Here is a 22,430-nt window from a genome sequence, read left to right on the forward strand (position 1 = left end):
GACGCAGAGCCCTCTGCCCAGACGATGTTGACTATTTTGGCATCCAATCAGATGTTATTAACGACTGACCCCCCCCTACTATGATTGACAGGCCATTTGGCCAATGCTGTGTACAAGTTTGTGTCAAGAGGTGTTTCCAGGAAGAATCGTTTGATTTCCCTGTAATGGCGGACCACGGAGACGGTGAAAGTATTGGGTTTAACGACAACAGGTGAGGCGATAGCGAATAAACCCAAGTGATCGATATTTGTGATAAATAATGTTTTCTGCGGTTGTTAACTTGACATTATTGTGAAACTGAACTCCCAACGATGTGTTACATGCGCTCGCGAGTGCATTCGTTGCTGCCGCTGACTGTTCAATGTGGCCACGCTAGTTAGTTGCTAACATTAGCCTCGTAACGTTAGCTAGACAACCTGTCTCATCGTATATTTTGATCAAATGTGATACTATTCGTCGAGTTAAGCAAAGCAGTTTCAACAAACTACTTAATGACTAGTTAGACACGGACGATTGTTTCTGAAATGGTCCGTTAGCTGGGCGTGTAGACTGCGCGTCGATTTGAATGGCATAACATTAGCCTAGAGTAGCTATATTAGCTAACTAGTCAACATACACATTCAATAGTTACTGTTCATTGGCCTGCGGATTACCAGTTTCACAGAAACTGTGAAACTGTCAAATTTAGCGACAGTCACTGCGTCGTTTGATGCCATCAAGCGATGAATAGCTAGCTTGACCGCGCAATGTACGTAATAGGCTAGCTAATATTTTGAGACGCTAGTCTGTTGCTGCAAACAATAACCTGAACATGGGTAGGAAAGCTAGCGAGTAAAATGTTGTTGATTTTGATTTGGTTCATGAGCCAGGTCCATTTGGTTTGTTTCTAGGATGACGCAGCAGACGTTGCGTTTCCGCGGCCCTGCTCCTCCTCCAACCCCAGTGATGCGTGGTCCACCCCCACTTCTCAGACCCCCACCTCCCCCTTTCGGTATGATGAGAGGGCCTCCACCAAGGGGGCCACCATTCGGGCGTCCACCGTTTGACCCCAGCATGCCACCCATCCCCCCACCAGGAGGCATGCCCCCGCCTCTCGGACCCCCTCACCTACAGGTACACCTGCCAGTGATACAAGGATATTTTTTAAATTTAGACCATCTATTCTAAAGTATGACTGCTGCACTTTTGGTCTGTCAGAGCTTGGAATGCATTGAGAGCCAGAACATCAGACTGCATAGTTAGTATAAAAGGCTTGAAATTTGAATGCATTTGTTTTTGTTTGTCAGAGACCTCCTTTCATGCCCCCTCCGATGGGCAGCATGCCCCCACCCCCAGGAATGCTATTCCCCCCTGGAATGCCCCCAGTTCCAGGAGCAGGAGCCCCTACTCTGCCCCTTGCTGAGGAGATCTGGGTGGAGAACAAGACACCGGAGGGAAAAGTAAAGAATGGCCTTTTACATTGGGCTGTTACATAGTTCTGTAATATTTCAACCTACCGGAATTAATATTTTCCTGTGTTTCTCTCATAAATTATAGATGGGTTGGTTGTTTAGCAACAACTGACGCATGCACAACTATGGGGTAAAACAGACAGGGTTGGCGTAGATTGTTGACATGTAAACTATATTTCTTCAATGTTTATTGAAAACAAGTACATTTTAATTTCTCTCAAATATATTGTGACAGTTGTTGATTAGCTTGTGAATTTTAGCCATATTAGTGTAGACGTGACATCAGTCAAAACACCTCCAAACAAGGCATGGTATCAAGAACAAGATAACACTAGCCGAAATGAGCCACCTACGATTCCCCACATGGCAGCTTTTTGTCATTGTTGCTAGCGGTCTGGCCATCCCAGAATCAAAACGACTTCTGCCCCATTGAAGCGTGCACATTGTTTTCGTGACGTTGTAAACCAACCCGTCTATCTCCCCCTAGGCGTACTACTACAATGCCAGGACTCGAGAGTCAGCCTGGAGCAAACCTGAGGGGGTGAAGGTGATCCAGCAGTCAGAGCTCAACCCTGTTATGGTGACCCCGGCGGGGACGGGAGCCTCCTCCAGTAGCATCACATCAGTCAGCACTGCAGCTGCTATACCTTCCCCAGTGTCCACACAGGCCCCATCCAGCACCATGACCACCAGCCCAGACTCCAACACCACCACCACCTCTGTGTCCCAGACCATTGCTAGTGAGTACATACAGTGCCTTGCAAAAGTATTCATCCACCTTGGTGTTTTTCATACTTTTTTTGCATTACAACCTTTAATTTAAATAGATTTTCATTTGGATGTCATGTAATAGACATACACAAAATAGTCCAAACTGGTGAAATGAAAAAAATTACTTGTTTAAAAAAAAACGGAAAAGTGGTGCATGCATATGTATTTACCCCCTTTGCTATGAAGCCCCTAAATAGAACTGGTGCAACCAATTACCTTCAGAAGTTGTGTAATTAGTTAAATAAAGTCCACCTATGTGCAATCTAAGTGTCACATGATCCGTCACATGATTTCAGTATATATACACATGTTCTGAAAGGCCCCAGAGTCTGCAGCACCACAAAGACCAAGGACCTCTCCAAACAGGTCAGGGACAAAGTTGTGGAGAAGTACAGATCATGGTTGGGTTATAAAAAACATATCAGAAACTTTGAACATCCTACGGAGCACCATTAAATCCATTATTAAAAATGGAAAGAATATGGCACCACAACAAACCTGCCAAGAGAGGGCTGCCCACCAAAACTCACAGACCAGGCAAGGAGGGAATTAATCAGAGAGGCAACAAAGAGACCAAAGATAACCCTGAAGGAACTCCAATCTCCGCTGTGGAGCTTTGCATAATCTGTACAAAGGACCACTTTAAGCCCTACACTCCACAGAGCTGGGCTTTACAGAAGAGTGGTCAGAAAAAAGCCATTGCTGAAAGAAAAAAAAATAAGCGAACACGTTGGTGTTTGCCAAAAGGCATGTGGGAGACTCCCCAAACATATGGAAGAAGGTACTTTGGTCAGATGAGACTAAAATTGAGCTTTTTGGCCATCAAGGAAAATGCTATGTCTGGCGCAAACCCAACACAACATCACCCCGAGAATACAATCCCCACAGTGAAGCATGGTGGTGGCAGCATCATGCTGTGGGGATGTTTTTCATCGGCAGGGATTGGGAATCTGGTCAGAATTGAAGAAATTATAGATGGCGCTAAATACAAGGATATTCTTGAGGGGAACCTGTTTCAGTCCTCCAGAGATTTGAGATTGGGTCAGAGGTTCACCTTCCAGCAGGACAATGACCCTAAGCATACTGCTAAAGCAACACTCGAGTGGTTTAAGGGGAAATATTTAAATGTCTTGGAATGGCCTAGTCAAAGCCCAGACCTCAATACAATTTGAGAATCTGTTGTATGACTTAAAGATTGCTGTACACCAGTGGAACCCATCATTTTTGAACAAGCTGGAACAGTTTTCCCTTGAAGAATGGGCAAAAATCCCAGTGGCTAGATGTGCCAAGCTTATAGAGACAAACCCCAAGAGACTTGCAGCTGTAATTGCTGCAAAGTATTGACTTTGGGGGGTGAATAGTTATGGACGCTCAAGTTCATTTTTTTTGTGATGTTTGTTTCACACACACACACATTTTGCATCTTCAAAGTTGTAGGCATGTTGTGAAAAATCTAATGATACAAACCCCCCCCCAAAAATCTATTTTAATTCCAGGTTGTAAGGCAACAAAATAGAAAAATGCCAAGGGGGTGAATACTTTCGCACGCCACTGTAAGAGGGACATCTGGGTCCCATCAAAGTTTTTGGCATGTCTGACCTTTTGTATGGTGAGAAATCCTGATTTGGTGAAGTTCACAAAGTTGGTAATGGGTTGTTTTCGGCTTGTTTATGGTTGGTTGTATTATATGACCAGACTGTGTGTTGCAACTGTCTGCTGGTCTTTGTCCAGCTTCTGCTGCTACAGATCTGCAGCCTGTGGCCTCCGTCCCCTCCAGTGTTGCGGTGACCATCAGTGTAGCCACCGTGCCAGCCTCAGTGACACCAGTCCAGACCATGTCCCTGCTGCCCCAGAGTCTCCCGACTGGCCTGCCCCACCACGCCATGTCCCAGCCTCACACGGCCACTATCCCAGGCTTCCCCCCAGGGGTCATGCATCCCTTCAGAGTGCCTCTACCAGGCATGCACATCCCACTGCCCGGTAAGACATAAGCTCCCTCATCCCAAACCCTCTCCTCTCTACCCCATTTTAACAGTACTGCCTCTCCATCCTTTTCCGTACTCTGTCATGTGTCATCTCTTCATTTGTTTGTCATAATGTTAGGTCTTTTATTTTCATCTTCTGTATAAGCAATAGGTTAAACAATTATTGTAGGATGGTCCTGATCAAGGCTGGAGTAAATAATTGGGCAAATCAATTCAAGTTGTTTCTACTTAGTTTTTTATGATTCTTAAAACTTGTCCACTGGCACTTAAAATTAGGGCCAAATTCGAGCTGGTTCGAATGGAATTCTCCAATTCAAGCTGGGTCGAGGGAAACCCAGGCCAGTGCAGCCCAGTTTCACAACTGGTGCCAGCTCGATTAGAATTCTGGCTGGTAATTCTGTTAATATGCAACCACCAAGCTGATCACTGCTGGCTGCTGATACATTTAGCTAGCTTGTCTGGGCTCATTGCTCTTAGCTAGCACATTGACTACTGCAGAACTGCTTGTCTGACATTACATGAATTTCCACCATAGCTGGATCCTTCATTCATTTTTGCACGACACAAACTTTTGAACAGTCAGCCCTCAAATGCTAGCTACCTAACGTTAGCCAGTAAATCAGTTGAAACAAGCTAGCTAACGTGCGCTAGCAACACATTTTTCTGGTCAGGTCGTTTTGAAAGCTAGCAAGCTACATGATGTAAAAATGAATGAAGGATCCAGCTATGGTGGAAATTCATGTAATGTCAGACAAGCAGTTCTGCAGTATCAAACATGTCGTCTGGTTTGCTTGGTTAGTTAGCTAGCAAGCAAATAGTCAATGCCATGATAAGCAATGTAGGATTTAAGCTAGGTCGCCTGTTATGCTAGCAACGACAGTAACCGTTTAGCTAGCTAACTGACGTCAGTCTGGTACTGACAGGAATATGTGGTAACGTTAGTTACGGCATGGTGAGGGTGAATTAAATTTTCAACATCTTGCTAGTTAGCAACATTGGCAAAGCCAGTTGCAGTCACATTGGCTACCTAACATGACATTTCTAATTTCTGGAGGCAGTGGGTGGAAATGCAATTTCAGCTAGCCCAACAAAGCCAGCCCAACCTGGGTTGACTTCAAAGTGCCAATGAAAATAGTTTTATTCCACAATATTTCACATTCAACTCTTAGCATTTTACACTGAATAAAAATACGAACGCAACACGTAAAGTGTTGGTCCCATGTTTCATGAGCTGAAATAAAAGATCCCAGAAATGAAGCTGATTTTAAACAGCATGATCATTACACAGGTGCCATGTGTGCTGGGTACAATAAAAGGCCACTAAAATGTGCAGTTTTGTCACATAACACAATACCATAGATATCTCAAGTTGTGGGAGCGAGCAACTGTCATGCTGACTGCAGGAATGTCCACCGGCGCTGTAGCCAGATAATTGAATGTTAATTTCTCTACCATGAGCCATCCAATGTTTTAGAGAATTTGGCAGTGCCTCACAACCACAACCGCAGACCACGTATGTGTATGGTGTCGTGTGGGCGAGCGGTTTGCTTATGTCAACGTTGTGATTAGAGTGCCCCATGGTGGCGGTGGGGTTATGGTATGGGCAGGCATAAGCTACGGACAACAAACACAATTGCATTTTATCAATGGCAATTTGAATGCATGGAGATACCGGGACAAGATCCTGAGGCCCATTGTCGTGCCATTCATACGCAGCCATCACCTCATGTTTCAACATGATAACGCACAGCCCCATGTCGCAAGGATCTGTACACAATTCCTGAAAGCTGATACTGTCCCAGTTCTTCCTTGGCCTGCATACTCACAAGATATTTCACCCATTTAGCATATTTGGGATGCTCTGGTTTGACGTGTACGTCAGCGTGTTCCGGTTCCCTCCAATATCCAGCATCTTTGCGCAGCCATTGAAGAGTGGGACAAGCATTCCACAGTCAACAGCCTGATGAAGTTTATGTGATGGAGATGTGTCGAGCTACATGAGACATATGGTGGTCACACCAGATACTGACTGGTTTTGTGATCCTTTAAAAAAAAAACATGTTTTTTTAAGGTATCTATGACCAACCGATGCATATCTATATTCAGTCATGTGAAATCCAAAGATTAGGGCAAAGTGAATTTATTTCAATTGACTGATTTCCTTATATGAACTGTAATTCAGTAAAATCTTTTAAATTGTTGCAGGTCGTGTTTTTTTTTTCTTTATTTTCGTTCAGTTTTTTTCTTGCACAAATTATTGCAGAAACAAGTCGCATTCAGTCCTGTAAATGTCAGCATTGCCAAAGGCGTCTAAAGAAAGCAAATTCGAAGGCGTTTGACATACTCCCTTATAAGGAAAGGGGGTGTTAATTTTAGATGACTTCCTCTACTTAAATGAATTTAAATACATTGTTAACAAAACAAAATTGTTCAATACTCTCCATTTATATGACCAAATTATTTATCCATATCGTTGTTGCCAGGAAGAGAATACTAACGTGGTTTTATCAAAGTAATATTATAGTTGTGGGCCTAGTTTTGTATATGTATTGTGTCAATAGCTGTCTGCCTTGCCCTGACAGCTGGCACCTCTTCTCCTGTGTCCCAACAACATGCTTGCTTGTCCGTTCTTGCAGGTGTAGCAATGATGCAGATAGTAGGTGCTCCCTATATAAAGACAGTCTCCCCCAACAATAACGGTAATTCTTTCAAACGTCTCCAGTCAGTATTTTGTTAGATGGCATGTTAGTGGTGTGTTGTGAAAATTATGCTTTTTTTTTGGGGGGGCACCGCTGAACCATGTGAATATTGCTGTCGTATATTTTTCCTTTATATTTCCTCAACATTAGTGAGTTAGACATTTTAGGACATTCTTTCTTGTTTAAACTATACAGTTTTGATGCCCCCCCCCCCCCCCCCCGAGGAGATTACGAACAGAGACATCTCTGCCCTTGTAATTATGATAAACAACCAATTTATATTTGGTGTCAGTGTGAAGTCTTGTTGGACGTAAACGCATTGTAGACTTGCATCAGTAATGTCACTGTTATACTGTTGGTTTTAGCTAGGCTAAACATTTTTAAGAGCGGAGTGATCATTTATTTTGTAGACAGTGACAAAGGAGTATTGGACCTTGTTTCGACAGGCAGCACCCTTATTTTCCATTCAGTAGAGGATATTCACATTAATATTGTATGGTCATTTGATAATCATTTACTTCTTGTGGCATGCCTTTTGTGTGTTTTTGTTAACATCTCAGTGGCTCAGTTTAGATGTTACTGTGTGACTAACCAGGGAAGGCCAATTTATTTCCAGTGTGGAGAATTAGGTCAAACATTTACACCTAAGACCTTTCTATATTTCAGGTGAATTCTTATATTATATACACAACCGGTCAAATGTTTTAGAACACCTACTTATTCAATGGTTTTTCTTTTTTCTTTTTAATATTTTCTACGTTGTAGAATAATGGTGAAAACATCAACTATGAAATAAATATATATGGAATCATGTAGTAACCCAAAAAATGTTAAACAAATCAAATATAGCCACCCTTTGCCTTGATGACCGCTTTGCACACTCTTGGCTTTCTCTCAACTAGCTTCACCTGGAATACTTTTCCAACAGTCTTGAAGGAGTTTCCACTTATGCTGAGCACTTGTTGGCTGCTAAATAAATGAATCACAGTGTCACTAGCAAAGCACCCCACACAATAACACCACCGACTCCATTCTTTACGGTGAGAACCACACATGCGAAGGTCATCTGTTCACCCACACTGCGTCTCACAAAGAGGTTGGAACCAAAAATCGGCAATTTGGACCCCAGACCAAAGGACAGATTTCTACCAGTCTAATGTCCATTGCTTGTGTTTCTTGGCCCAAACAAGTCTCTTCTTCTTATTGGTGTCCTTTAGTGGTTTCTTTGCAGCAATTTGACCATGCAGGCCTGATTCCATAGTCTCCTCTGAACAGTTCATGTGTCTTACTTGAACTCTGAAACCTTAATTTGGGCTGCAATTTCTGAGGCTGGCAACTTTATTGAACTTTTCCTCTGCAGCAGAGGTAACTCTGGGTCTTCCATTCCTGTGGCGGTCCTCATGAGAGCCAGTTTCATCATAGCACTTGATGGTTTTTGCGACTGCACTTGATATTATCCGGATTGGCTGACCTTCATGTCTTAAAGTAATGTACTGTCTTTTCTCTTTTCTATTTGAGCTGTTATTGCCGTAATTTGGACTTGATCTTTACCAAATAGGGCTATCATCTGTATACCCCCCTACCTTTTCCCAACACAACTGATTGGCTCAAATGCATTAATTTGTAGATTTTTTCCCCTTAGCTTTTAACAAGGCACACCTGTTAATTGAAATACATTCCATGTGAGTACCTCATGAAGCTGGTTGAGAGCCTGCCAACTGTGTGCAAAGCAGTCAAGGCAAAGGGTGGCTATTTGAAGAATCTCAAATATATTTATATATATATATTTGTTTGCTTACTACATGATTCTATAATGTGTTATTTCATAGTTTTGATGTCTTCACTATTATTTTACAATGTAAAAAATTAAGTGAAACCCTTGATTGAGAAGATGTTCTAAAACTTTTGACTGGTAGTGTACATCCTCAATATATTTTAAGATTAAGAGGCACAAGCAAAGATGTCTTCTTTGTCTTTTCTACTACCCATCCCATGCTGTATGTTTGGTGTTGATTAGATGTGCAGTAGATTGGGGTTAGGAGTTTATCAGAGCTGAATGTCTTAAGAAGTAGTCTGTATGTATTTCACCTTCTACAGGTATGCTGCCCGGCATGGCCCCTCTTGTTCCCATGATGCACCACCCCCAGTTGGCCCTGGCGGCGCCCGCCTTGGCAGGCCTCCAACTCCCAGAGTGGTCCGAGTACAAAACGGCCGATGGGAAAACCTACTACTACAACAACCGCACACTAGAGTCCACCTGGGACAAGCCCCAGGAACTACGAGAGAAAGGTTGGTCTATTTAAAGCTTGGGTCTCGACAACCAGCTAGCATTCTTCCTGGACTGGTTAGTGAAATATTGATGATGGCGCCGACGGAGATGGCAGCATCGCGACTTGCTCTTGGGAAACTTCGCGCAAGCTTTTCGCTACACCCGCAATAACATCTGCTAATCACGTGTATGGGACCAATAAAATTTGATATTTAACTGTTGCATGACTAATGTGTGTGAGTTTCTCCTCCTGTAGAGAGAGAGGCAGAGAAGGCCAAGGAGAGGCAGCAGGCCCTCGAGGAGGAGGCCATGGAGATGGAGGCCGAGGAGTCCAAAATAGAACCCCCTAATGAGATGAAAGAGGTAAGAGGAGAGCTGGCGCGGTCTACTTGTCAGAAAGTTGGCATCAAACAATCAACAGCCCATTTACATCCACAGCATTAAATGTTATAATTTGATAGGGTGGATCATTTGAAGAATACTCTTTAACGGTTGTATTCCTTTTCATTGAGGAGGTTAAGGAGGAAGAGATGACTGAAGAGGAGAAAACAGCACAGAAAGCCAAGCCAGTGGCCACTAACCCTATCCCTGGCACTCCCTGGTATGTACCCACTGATGTTGATGGAGCCATGTGCTGTTGTATGAGGCTGAACTTTCATCACTCTCTTGCCCATGTGCCCTGTTGAACATCTGTAGGTGTATTGTGTGGACCGGTGACGAGCGTGTTTTCTACTACAATCCCACCACGCGTCTCTCCATGTGGGACCGGCCAGATGAGCTGGTGGGGCGGGCCGACGTTGACAAGAATATCCAGGAACCACCTCACAAAAGAGGCCTGGAGGACGGCACCAAGAAGCTGGGTACGAACACACACACCAAAAAAATTGTTTTATTTTAGGAGAAGGTGGGATTCAAGATTCAAGTGTATATACAGTTTACCCAATAGCTTCTTTTTTTTTGCCAATTTTGCCAACTTTATGTAATCTATTTTATGAGCTGAACGGCACGGTTAGGAGGAGAAGTTTAATTTCTAAAAGTTCCAAGCGGTCAAGAACATTCGTTTTTGAGACGGGGTTTCACCAAAGTTGTTTTGTGTTCATTAGTTAGAGGGGTCCGAAATTGGCACCCTTGATAAAGATGAGCAGAAATGAATGGTGGAAAATAAATAATTCATATACTGAGCTAAATTGTATGTTCCAAAAAATGAAATTATTTTATGCTAATACAATTGCACAGAGAAAGACATTTTGTTTAACAAATAAAATAATATATAGATCAAAATTGACACCCCTGTTTTCAATACCTTTCAATACGTCACCTTGCGATGATAACGAGACTGAGGCTTTTTCTAAAATGTTTTATGAGTTAGAGAACACATTCCAGATCCTTGATATCCTTTGTCTGCGCTTATGGACTGCCCTGTTCAATTCAAACCACAGGTTTCAATCGGTTTGAAGTCCGGAGACTGATAGCCATTGCGAAATGTTGATTTTTGTGGCCAATTAACTATTCCTTTGTGAAGATCCACTTGTGGCCAAGTTTCAGCCTCGTAGTGGACGCAACCAGACTTCCCCCTCAAATGTCCTGGTCCTGGATAAAGTTATATCAGGGTCCAGACACTACTTTTGCGATATCACTTGTTTTTGAGACTTAAACCACCCAGCGAGTCACTTCCTCGTTTTCGAATAAGGCTGTAACGTAACAAAATGTGGGAAAAGTCAAGGGGTCTGAATACTTTCTGAAGCCACTGTGTGTGTAATATGTAATCTACACACAGTGCCTTCGGAAAATATTCAGACCCCTTGACTTTCTCCCCATTTTGTTACGTTACAGCCTTATTCGAAAATGGAAGAGAAAAAAAGATCCTCAGCAATCTACACAAAATACCCCATAAAGACAAATCGAAAACAGTTTTGACATTATTGCAAAATAAGATGCCTTATTTCCATAAGTTTTCAGACCCTTTTCTAGGAGACTCAATTGAGCTCCGGTGCATCCTGTTTCCATTGATCAACCTTGATGTTTTTACAACTTGATTGGAGTCCACCTGTGGTAAATTCAATTGATTGGACATCATTTGGAAAGGCACACACCTGTCTATACAAGGTCCCCACAGTTGACAGTGCATCTCAGAGCAAAAACCAAGCCATGAGGTCCAAGGAATTGTCCGTAGAGCTTCGAGACAGGATTGTGTCGAGTCATAGATCTGGGGAAGGGTACCAAAAAATGTCTGCCACATTGAAGGTCCACAAGAACACAGTGGTCTCCATCATTCTTAAATGGAAGAAGTTTGGAACCATCAAGACACTTCCTAAAGCTGGCCAAACTGGGCAATCGGGGGAGAAGGGTCTTGGTCTGGGAGGTGACCAAGAACCCAATGGTAAATCTGACAGAGCTCTTTTGTGGAGATGGGAGAATCTTCCAGATGGAAATCTCTGCAGCACTCCACCAATCAGGCCTTTATGGTGGCCAGACGGAAGCCACTCCTCAGTAAAAGGCACATGACAGCCCGCTTGGAGTTTTCCAAAAGGCACCTAAACATTCTGACCATGAGAAACAAGATTTTCTGGTCTGATCAAACCAAGATTGAACTCTATGTTCTGAATGCCCAGCGTCACGTCTGGAGGAAACCTGTCACCATCCATATGGTGAACCATGGTGGTGGCAGCATCATGCTGTGGGGATGTTTTTCAGCGGCAGGGACTGGGAGACTAGTCGGGATCGAGGGAAAGATGAGTGGAGCAAAGTACAGAGAGATCCTTGATGAAAACCTGCCCCAGAGCGCACAGGACTTCAGACTGGGGTGAAGGTTCACCTTCCAACAGGACAACGACCCTAAACACACAGCCAAGACAACGCAGGAGTTGCTTTGGGACAAGTCTCTGGATGTCCTTAAGTGACCCAGCCAGAGCCCAAACTTGAACCCGATCTAACATCTCTGGAGAGACCTGAAAATAGCTGTGCACCAACTCTCCCCATCCAACCTGACAGAGCTTGAGAGGATCTGCAGAGAAGAATGGGAGAAACTCTCCAAATACAGGTGTGCCAAGCTTGTAGCGCTGCCAAAGGTGCTTCAACAAAGGACTAAGTAAAGGGTCTGAATAATTGAGACTGCAGAACACCAGTCTCAACGTCAACAGTGAAGAGGAAACTCTGGGATGCTGGCATTCTAGGTAGAGTTCCTCCTTCCAGTGTCTGTTCTTTTGCCCATCTTAATCTTTTATTTTTATTGGCCAGTCTGAGATATGGCTTTTTCTTTGCCTCTTCACTGTTGACGTTGAGACTGGTGTTTTGCGGGTACTATTTAATGAAGCTGCCAGTTGAGGACTTGTGAGGCATCTGTTTCTCAAACTAGACACTAATGTACTTGTCCTCTTGCTCAGTTGTGCACCGGGGCCTCCCACTCCTCTTTCTGTTCTGGTTAGGGCCAGATTGCGTTGTTCTGTGAAGGGAGTAGTACACAGCGTTGTACGAGATTTTCCGTTTCTTGGCAATTTCTCGCATGGGAATTGCCTTCATTTCTCAGAACAAGAATAGACTGACGAGTTTCAGAAGAAAGGGCTTTGTTTCTGGCTATTTTGAGCCTGTAATCGAACCCACAAATGCTGATGCTCCAGATACTCAACTAGTCTAAAGGCATTTTTTTTTTGATTGCTGCGGTAAACAGCACAACAGTTTTCAGCTGTGCTAACATAATTGCAAAAGCGTTTTCTAATGATCAATTAGCCTTTTAAAATGATAAACTTGGATTAACTTACCCAACGTGCCGTTGGAACACAGGAGTGATGGTTGCTGATAATGGGCCTATGTACGTATTTCATAAAAAATCTGCCATTTCCAGCTACAATAGTCATTTACACCATTAACAATGTGTACACTGTATTTCTGATCAATTTTGTTATTTTAATTGACAAAAATGTTGATTTTCTGAGAGAGGCTGGACTGAGGGCTTGTAGTTCTGTTGTAAGGCAGGTCCTCACCAGACATCACCGGCAACAACGTCGCCTATGGGCACAAACCCACCGTTACTGGACCAGACAGGACTGGCAAAAAGTGCTCTTCACTGACGAGTCGTGGTTTTGTCTCACATGGGGTGATGGTGTAACGCTCATTCCTTCGACGATAAACGCGAATCCGACCGAGGCCTATACTCTGGAGCGGGATCGATTTTTGGAGGTGGATGGTCCGTCAAGGTCTGGTGTGGTGTGTCACAGTATCATCGGACTGAGCTTGTTGTAATTGCAGGCAATGTCAACGCATTGCATTACAGGGAAGACATCCTCCTTCCTCATGTGGTACCCTTCCTGCAGGCTCATCCTGACATGACCCTCCAGCATGACAATGCCACCAGCCATACTGCTCGTTCTGTGTGATTTCCTGCAAGACAGGAATGTCAGTGTTCTGCCATGGTCAGCGAAGAGCCCCAATCTCAATCCCATTGAGCACGTCTGGGACCTGTTGGATCGGAGGGTGAGGGCTAGGGCCATTCCCCCCAGAAATGTCCGGGAACTTGCAGGTGCCTTGGTGGATGAGTAGGGTAACATCTCACAGCAAGATCTGGTGCAGTCCATGAGGAGGGGGATGCACTGCAGTACTTAATGCAGCTGGTGGCCACACCAGATACTGACTTACTTTTGATTTTGACCCCCCCCCCCCCTTTGTTCATGGACACTATTCAATTTTTTTTGGTCACATGTCTGTGGAACCTCTTCAGTTTGTCTGTTGTTGAATCTGAATCTTAAGTTCAAGCAAATATTTACACATGTTAAGTTTGCTGAAAATTAACACAGTTCACAGTGTGAGGACGTTTCTTTTTTTGCTGAGTTTGTGTCTGTGTGACACAGGGAATAAATACACAGTGAATAACGAGTAAAAATAACATGGCTAAATGCAGGGAGTACCAGTACCGAGTCGATGTGCAGGGGTACGAGGTAATTGAAGTAACTATGTACTACATATACAGTGGCTTGCGAAGTATTCATGCTTACCACTTTGAAGATCCAAAATATTTTTTATTGTAAAAGTCAAATCACAAAAATTAACTTGAGCGTGCATTAGTATTCACCCCTCAAAGTCAATACTTTGTAGAGCCACTTTTTGCAGCAATTACAGCTGCAAGTCTCTTGGGGCATCTCTCTATACGCTTGACACATCTAGCCACTGGGATTTTTGCCCATTCTTCAAGGCAAAACTGCTCCAGCTCCTTGAAGTTGGATGGGTTCTGCTAGTGTACAGCAATCTTTAAGTCATACTGCAGATTCTCAATTGGATTGAGGTCTGGGCTTTGACTAGGCCATTCCAAGACATTTAAATGTTTTCCCTTAAACCACTCGAGTGTTGCTTTAGCAGTATGCTTAGGGTCATTGTCCTGCTGGAAGGTCGACCTCCGTCCCAGTCTCAAATCTCTGGAAGACTGAAACAGGTTTCCCTCAATCTCCCTGGATTTAGCGCCATCCATCATTCCTTTAATTCTGACCAGTTTCCCAGTCCCTGCCAACATTTTTAATAATGGATATAGGGGTGCTCCGTGGGATGTTCAAAATGTCTTTTTTTCTATAACCCAACCCTGATCTGTACTTCTCCACAACTTTGTCCCTGACCTGTTTGGAGAGCTCCTTGGTCTTCGTGGTGCTCCTTGCTTAGTGGTGTTGCAGACTCTGGGGCCTTTCAGAACGTGTGTGCGCCACACGGAAATCCACAAAGAAATGGTTAATTGTCCTAAACAATCTAAATTCATCTGTCTCTGGAAACCCATTGAAAACTTGTGGTTTGAATTGAAGAGGGCAGTCCATAAGCGCAGATCAAGGATGTGGAAAGATTCTGTATGGAAGAATGGTCTAAGATACTTTCAAATGTGTTCTCCCACTCATAAAACATTTTAGAAAAAGGCTCAGTGCTGGTTTCCTTGGAAGGTGAGGTATTGAAAACAGGGGTGTCACATTTTTTTACCCTACCTTTTTGAGAGGAGAAAAGTAATACTTTTTAAACAAAATCATTTTCTGAGCAATTGTATTAGTATAAAATGTTTTAGCATTCAATATAGCTCAGTATTTGAATTTATTTTATACTGTAATTTGTCAATTTTTATCAAAAAATGACTATGACAATAGCCCTAGCTATTCTCTTGACAATGAGTCATTACCCAAGATTCCGTAATCTTCACAGCTCTACTCTCATTATGCCTCTGTAGGTTTTCATGAGGATGGCCTCATTTATAATGTTACACAGCTGTCTTATCAATTATCGCTCCCTCAGGAATCAGCAAAGAGGAGCTGGAGGCGGCAGCAGAGGAAGCTCTGGAGGATGAGCCTGTGAAGGCCAAGAAGAGGAAGTAAGTCCACAGTCCACCTCTCCATCCAAGGGCCCAACACAGAGGCCAATAGCAGCATGAGGAGGCACTCAGTCATTCTTCCTCTTGTCGAAACAGATAAAACAGCATGTACAAATTCAAATAAACCTATAATGTACTCTGGCTAAAAATCTAAATTGTTAGTTGAAGGTTGTTTATTTTAATTTTTTTTGGTCATCAAACCCTAAATTGCTTGATTTGGATCTTTTCCTGTGGGGGTGGAGGGACTGACTATTTTGGTGGGAAAGTAGTCTTTGACCCAGCTTGCACTGACTTAGTAAAGCCTGATTTTATGTCTTCACTGGGTCTGTTAAAGTGGTGAATCGATGGTCACTGTCCAGGTTACCCAATCAGTCACTGTTTCCCATCAGTGCCCTCCAAGCCTGCCTCTCCCTGCTACCCCAAACACTGGTCCAGTTGCACACGAGACTATTGTTCAGGGAAAAGGCCTGTAGAACACATGATGCCAACATGGGCCTCCAAGGTAACCACCTTGCTTCTAAAACTACTGCTTTAGGAACCCCAATGAAACAGCAAATTAAGACCATTCACCTCACTGCCCTGTCCTGCCCTAGCTTTATGTGATTGTGGAACATGGACTCCAAGTTCATGACAATGAATATCAGTGGTCATGTATTTTACAAATCCTCCCCCTCCCAACCTATAAGACCTACGCAAAGCCTACCGTAGATAATTTGGAGTTCACTCTTTTGTTAGACATGGCCAATGATTGAACAGTCAAGTATAGTGCACCTCCACTATTTTTTCAAGTCATACCACCTGGATAGAGCTAACGGAGCAGAACATGTCATTTCCCTATTTAAAGAACTTAAGTTGCACCCCAGTCCAGCCTCGTAAACTCCCCATCTATCATCAAATGTATTTATAAAGCCCTTTTTTTTTTTTTTTTTTTTTACATCAGCAGATGTCAAAGTGCTTCTAGCTCTCCCCTGCCCCTGTGTGCCTGGTCCCTGACGTGTTCCCTCTGCTTGCAGGAAGGAGGAAGTGATGAAAGAGGCGGACTCTGAGAAAGAGGCAGCCATGGAGGCGGAGCTGAAGGCGGCCCGAGAGCGGGCCATCGTGCCCCTGGAGAACCGCATGACGCAGTTCAGGGACATGCTGCTGAAGAGAGGGGTAAAACACTTCAATCCAACGCAATACTGTAACCAGCTCTGTAATGTTAGACACATTAATCTGAATGGAAGCCCACCAAGGTACACTCTTCAGTTAATTCTCCTTTTCCTTGTCTTTGGTGCACTGTTTTATTCCTGTTTCTCTCCCTCCTGCCTCTATCCATGTCTTCTCTCTTATGCTCAGTTGAATGACGAATACTTTTCTGCCTATGTTTTGCTTTGGTAATACAAAAAAAAAGAAATACAAAATGTTAGGTTAAAAAATGTTATACAACTGTAAATGGTCTGATTTTTTTGAATTGTAATGATAGGCTAAGGATTTAACATTTCACTATTTTATGCAGGGAAGACATTCTTTCATAAATATCTATTTCTTGTACATAACGGTGACAGTTTCATATTTAAAATTTTTCGAAAATGACTCATGCCATATGCTGTATAGGAGTTTCTAACTATAGCTTTTGTTCCTAGAATTCAGTTCTTGGGTTTGTCCAATACCATCCATATGTCTACAGGCCTACACTGCCTATGACAGTCGTAATGTTCCTTGTTTACAAACTGGCGCGCAGAGCAGATAATAGCCTGTTTTTCGTTATTTTAGTCTCATCTCTAATCTGGGTTCCGCTTGTCTTCACCTTCTGTTTATGTATTACATGAACTGAGTGTCAACTTTTCTGTCCTATTTGACTAAACCGAGGTGTTCAACTTCTGTTCTGCCCCAACAGAAGCTTATTGTAACTGACGCATCCAAAGCAGCAATAAAATAAAATAAAAATCTAAAATTGTATTGTAAACTGTATTGAACTACCCTGGCAGGGGATTTATTTGGCCTGGTCTGCCTGGTCTCTGGAGCCTTTTCCATGGGCACCACCAGGCGTGATGCAGACCTTTTTTATTGCCTTACTCTGCTCTTATTATATTGCTCCTTTGTGTGTCAGTAGTTTGAGGAGTAAAACGTGACTCATTCCGACCCTTTTTAGATTTGAATGGGGGACGACCAAGGGATCATTTTTTCCCCTTGAAAGCAACTAAGTTGACTGATGAGTGAACTTGTTATGTGGATGTTGTTGAAGCCCACCTTGATTGTCCGGGTCTCATGCCCTCTTTTAACCCCATGCCCGCAGGTCTCGGCATTCTCTACCTGGGAGAAAGAGCTGCACAAGATTGTTTTTGACCCGCGATATCTGCTGCTCAACCCCAAAGAGAGAAAGCAGGTATTGAATACTTACAGAATGAATCAATCAATGAATCGATACATGAATCAATTTGTTTCGAAAAGTATAAAAAACATGTTTTCTTTTGCCATATTCTGTGCTATGGTAAAATGAGCTATGTTTCACTTTCGGGGGAAGGTCAGAGCCCTGATATATCAGGTAATGAATATCCTTAAGGGTTACCTGCCACAAATGTCTTTTATTTTCGCTAACTATTGTTCCATGTGTCTGCTGGTCTTGGACAGGTGTTTGACCAGTATGTGAAGACCCGGGCTGAGGAGGAGAGGAAGGAGAAGAAGAATAAACTGATGCAGTCTAAGGACGAGTTCAGGAAGATGATGGAGGATGCTAAGCTCACCGCCAGGTCAGACCTCACTTCAAACACCCATCAGTTCAAACATTGTCTTGGTATACCAGGCAGTTGCACTCATTTAGGAATTTAGTGTCAAGTGTACATTTTGCGTTGTCATTGTTTTCTTGGCCAACTAAGAGTCTTTGTTTGTTTCAGGACAACGTTCAGTGAGTTTGCCTCCAAGCACGCCAAGGACCAGCGGTTCAAGGCCATCGATAAGATGAAGGACCGGGAGGCCATCTTCATTGAGTTCATGACCTCTCTCAAGAAGAAAGAGAAGGAGGACTCCAAGAACAGAGGAGAGAAGGTGAGCACTGGAAAACCCCCATGGCCCACGGAATACAGACGCCTGAGGAAATGATATGTTGGGACAAGTACCTTGCTGCCTGGATTCTGTGCTTAGGGAAACCTGGAAGAAATACCTAAATTGTTAATTGACAACACTTAGAACAATCATTTAAGTTGTTGTTAAATGTCTACCTGACCAAGTGTGTGTGTTCCTCTTATAAGCCTGGTCTGCCCTCGTGTCTGTCCCAGGTGAAGCAGGACTTCTTTGAACTTCTTGGGGACCACCACTTGGATGGAGGGCAGCGCTGGAGCAAGGTGAAGGACAAGCTGGAGGGAGACCCCCGCTACAAGGCTGTGGAGAGCTCCAACACCAGAGAGGAACTCTACAAGCAGTATGTGGACAAGCAGGCCAAGGTGGGAGGAATAGCCATGGCACCTCGCTCAGAGGCTGCCTGCAACCCTCATTCATACACTGACTCCAGCTCTTCTGGCATCTAACCCAGCCCATAGGCACAAACCTGCCACTATTCAGTGGCGTGCGGTTAGGCACTGTTTGGCCACTTGACGGGTGTCATCTGTCATGCTGCCTGTGATGATTGCAGGCCTCTGTGTGTATACTATGATGCTGCCAGTGTGTGTGTGTGATGGTTTCTCTCTCTGCTGCCAGCACATGGACTCTGATAAGGAGAAGGAGATGGAGCGCGCCGCCAGGATAGAGGCCAGTCTGAGGGAGAGGGAGCGCGAGGTGCAGAAGGCCCGCTCTGAGCAGACCAAGGAGATCGACAGGGAACGGGAGCAGCACAAGAGGGAGGAGGCCATTCAGCACTTCAGAGCCCTCATGTCTGATATGGTGAGCTCTCCCTGTCTCACGCACTCACTGAATAAGAAAAAGAGGACTACAATTGCTAGGTTAGCTTGGGTGAACCCAAAAAATTGGCCCTGTTTTATGACCACTGAATAGTCTGAACACGAAAGTCATTTATTATTTTGACTGCATTAATGCACAGACTCGTGCAGTGATTTATGTGGACAAAGAACTACTTGCCAGATCCTAATCCTGGGGGTGTGTGTTGTGTGATCAGGTGAGGTCGTCTGACGCGTCGTGGTCAGACACCCGGCGTAACCTGCGTAAGGACCACCGCTGGGAGTCCGCCTCTCTGCTGGAGAGGGACGACAAGGAGAAACTGTTCAACGAACACGTGGAGACGCTCTCCAAGAAGAAGAAGGAGAACTTCAGACAGCTACTGGACGAGACCGTCATGGTGAGGGGCAACGCTTTGGCTGGTGTGACACTCCATTCCAGGGCATATGCACACTGGCATGGGCGCATGAAATGGGAACTCACTGCAGTCCGTCTGCATGAATGTGCTGTTGACATAAAGGTGGCGTCGTAGACGACGGACATGCATGTCATTCAGATATGGTGTGTGATCCTGGGACATGACTTGATAGTAAGTGCTGATATTGATTTGTTGTTCACCCAAAGATCACACTGACCACCACATGGAAGGAGGTGAAGAAGATCATCAAAGAGGACCCTCGCTGTATCAAGTTCTCCAGTAGTGACCGTGTAAGACCTCTGCTTTTCTCTTTACCTTACTGTGTGCTACTGGTTACGTCAGCCTCCCATGTACTGGGTAAACACCAGGCAAAAACGCTGAGGGGATTTTTGTGTGCTTTGTTTCTCAGAAGAAACAGAGGGAGTTTGAAGACTACATCAAAGACAAGTACATCACAGCCAAAGCTGACTTCCGAACGCTTCTGAAAGAGACCAAGTTCATCACGTACAGGTGGGTGATTGAACACATGGGCTGGCTTGACATCTTTACACTGCCACCTGAGGGAATACGTTTTCAATTGAAGTGTATCATAAGTTGGTTTAACTTTTAATGGCATTTTATACTTCTAATTAAGAATGGAGTCTCCAAGAATTGCTCGGTTTGATATTGGGTCAGCAGGAGGCGCTGTTGTTTCAACTGCACTGCCTCTTAACCCCTTCCTATACTGTTGAATTGTGGCTGCGTCGTACTGTGGCCACAAGATATCGCCAAGATCCACTCTAGTCTTGTGTCTCCCAACACGTTATTTTTCCACTGACTGCTTCCACCCATGTCGTCGTCCTCAGGTCGAGGAAGTTGCTCCAGGAGTCTGACCAGCACCTGAAGGACGTGGAGAAGGTTCTGCAGAACGACAAGCGCTACCTGGTGCTGGACTGTGTCCCGGAGGAGAGGAGTAAACTAATCATGTTCTACATCGAGGACCTGGACCGCCGGGGTCCCCCTCCTCCCCCCACTGCCTCTGAGCCCACGCGCCGCTCCACTAAGTGACCACGGAGGATGCTCGAGAGCCAGAGCATGAACCCACCTGTCCCAGTGCAGTATTTAAAACTGTAACGTCGTAATGACTCATGGTAAACCCGGAACATCCATCCCCTGTATTTATTAAATGCAGTTCTGGGCCGTCGTGGCTCTCCCCTCCTGCCTACAGGGCCTGATGATGATGATATGCCACTTCCCTGTGTCCCTTAACATCTGACCTTTGGCTAAGGTGAAAGGTCAAAGGGATAGGCATAGTAATACATCTGTGGTTTTCAATCTGCTGCAGTTGCAGAAGCCTACAACATGTACGACAATGTAAATGATCAGTTTAGCTGTTTCTGTGATTCAAGGCATTGCAGGTCTTGGCAATAACTGTTAGAGGGTGTCATTTTCATGTACCATCTCGCAGTACAGTTTAAATGCTTCTCAAAGCGGTTTAATTTTGATAGGTTTCTGTAAATGTTTTACTGGATTAAAGGCAACCTTTTTTTTGAAAATCTTGTCCTATGATCTGTCAATGTTTAATGGTTTTGTTACCAAACAATTTAGAGTAATCTATGTAGGTATCAAATGCCCTGTTTATACCTGGAGCTAACATGTCCTGATCTTGTCCACATTCTGATTGTGCCCACACAGAGGAGACATTTAAAATAATCGAACAACGCAACGTTAATGATGATTTTTGAGCAATTTTTACTTAGAATGACAGTCTACCCCGGCCAAACCCGGATGACTCTGGGCGAATTGTGCGCCGCCCTATGGGACGCCCAATCACGGCCAGCTGTGATACAGCCCGGGTGCTCTCATGAAGGTTGTAACGGTGAAATTAGCCTTAAAATGCTTTTGGGGAAACTGGGCCCAGGTCCTCCTGACCACCTTCGGAGGTAGTCGTAATGTATCTAGATATCTTAAACCATTTAAATCGTCCCCCTGACAGGACTCCATCATTGACTCGAGGCATGTGTCTTAACAAAGTAAAAATGTGCATTCTGCTGAAATATACCCTTTTTGAGAAAGAGGATTGGCAAAAAGAGGATTGGCGAAATTGGGTTCCTTTCCCAGTGCTTAGTCCACAGCACCAGTCTTGTTTTGACAAGCTGTTCAGTCAGTTAGGTTAATTGACAAAATGTGGTTGGAAAACAAGTCACTGGGATTTGAACTGGCAACCTTGTGGGTCAAAAACTGTTTACCTCCCTAAAATGACTTTTTTTGACTCACCTGTTACTCCGCCCACTGATTTCATCGAACCAATCAATTAATCCACAACTACCTCCAGTGGAGGAGGATAAGTCAGTTATTTTAATTGTCTACACCAGGTATTCCCGCAATGCCATTGTGAGGTACGCCAAATAAAATGTGATTCACATTTTTTTTATTATCTTCACATTTTCAAACAGTCCATTTATATTTTCCAATGAGACTATACATTTGGGTGAGGGTTTTTTTCTCGCCTGAGTAGCCTCTTTTCACTGCCAAAAATTAAACTAAACTATCATAAACTTTGAAAAATAAGCCACGGGAGTTTTTGGAGCGAGAATTAAGACATGTATAACAGCAATAGATACCATTAATAAGAAGGGGCTAGAAGCGTCTTATATGGT

General features: G+C 43.9%; 1 protein-coding gene across 6 annotated transcripts; it reads left to right on the forward strand.

Moving 5' to 3' along the window:
* The first annotated feature begins 100 nt into the window (after positions 1–100).
* On the forward strand, positions 101–21,326 carry LOC139583689 (transcription elongation regulator 1-like). Of its 6 annotated transcripts, none has more exons than XM_071415035.1 (21): positions 101–211; positions 891–1,113; positions 1,287–1,439; positions 1,939–2,191; positions 3,954–4,202; positions 6,844–6,906; positions 9,004–9,195; positions 9,432–9,538; positions 9,688–9,776; positions 9,872–10,035; positions 15,431–15,506; positions 16,520–16,658; positions 17,782–17,871; positions 18,117–18,235; positions 18,380–18,530; positions 18,761–18,925; positions 19,179–19,361; positions 19,594–19,773; positions 19,998–20,081; positions 20,201–20,301; positions 20,637–21,326. In XM_071415035.1, exons 1-21 carry the CDS (start codon positions 165–167, stop codon positions 20,836–20,838), a joined length of 3,030 nt encoding a protein of 1,009 aa, XP_071271136.1. In that variant the 5' UTR covers positions 101–164; the 3' UTR covers positions 20,839–21,326. The 6 variants fall into 6 exon arrangements, with proteins under 6 accessions (XP_071271136.1, XP_071271145.1, XP_071271154.1 ...); XM_071415044.1 differs by having other exon boundaries at positions 9,691–9,776; XM_071415053.1 differs by having other exon boundaries at positions 3,969–4,202.
* Positions 21,327–22,430: the final 1,104 nt, after the last annotated feature.

This window comes from Salvelinus alpinus, chromosome 1 (genome assembly GCF_045679555.1).
Source record: "Salvelinus alpinus chromosome 1, SLU_Salpinus.1, whole genome shotgun sequence".
Lineage (NCBI taxonomy): Eukaryota > Metazoa > Chordata > Actinopteri > Salmoniformes > Salmonidae > Salvelinus > Salvelinus alpinus.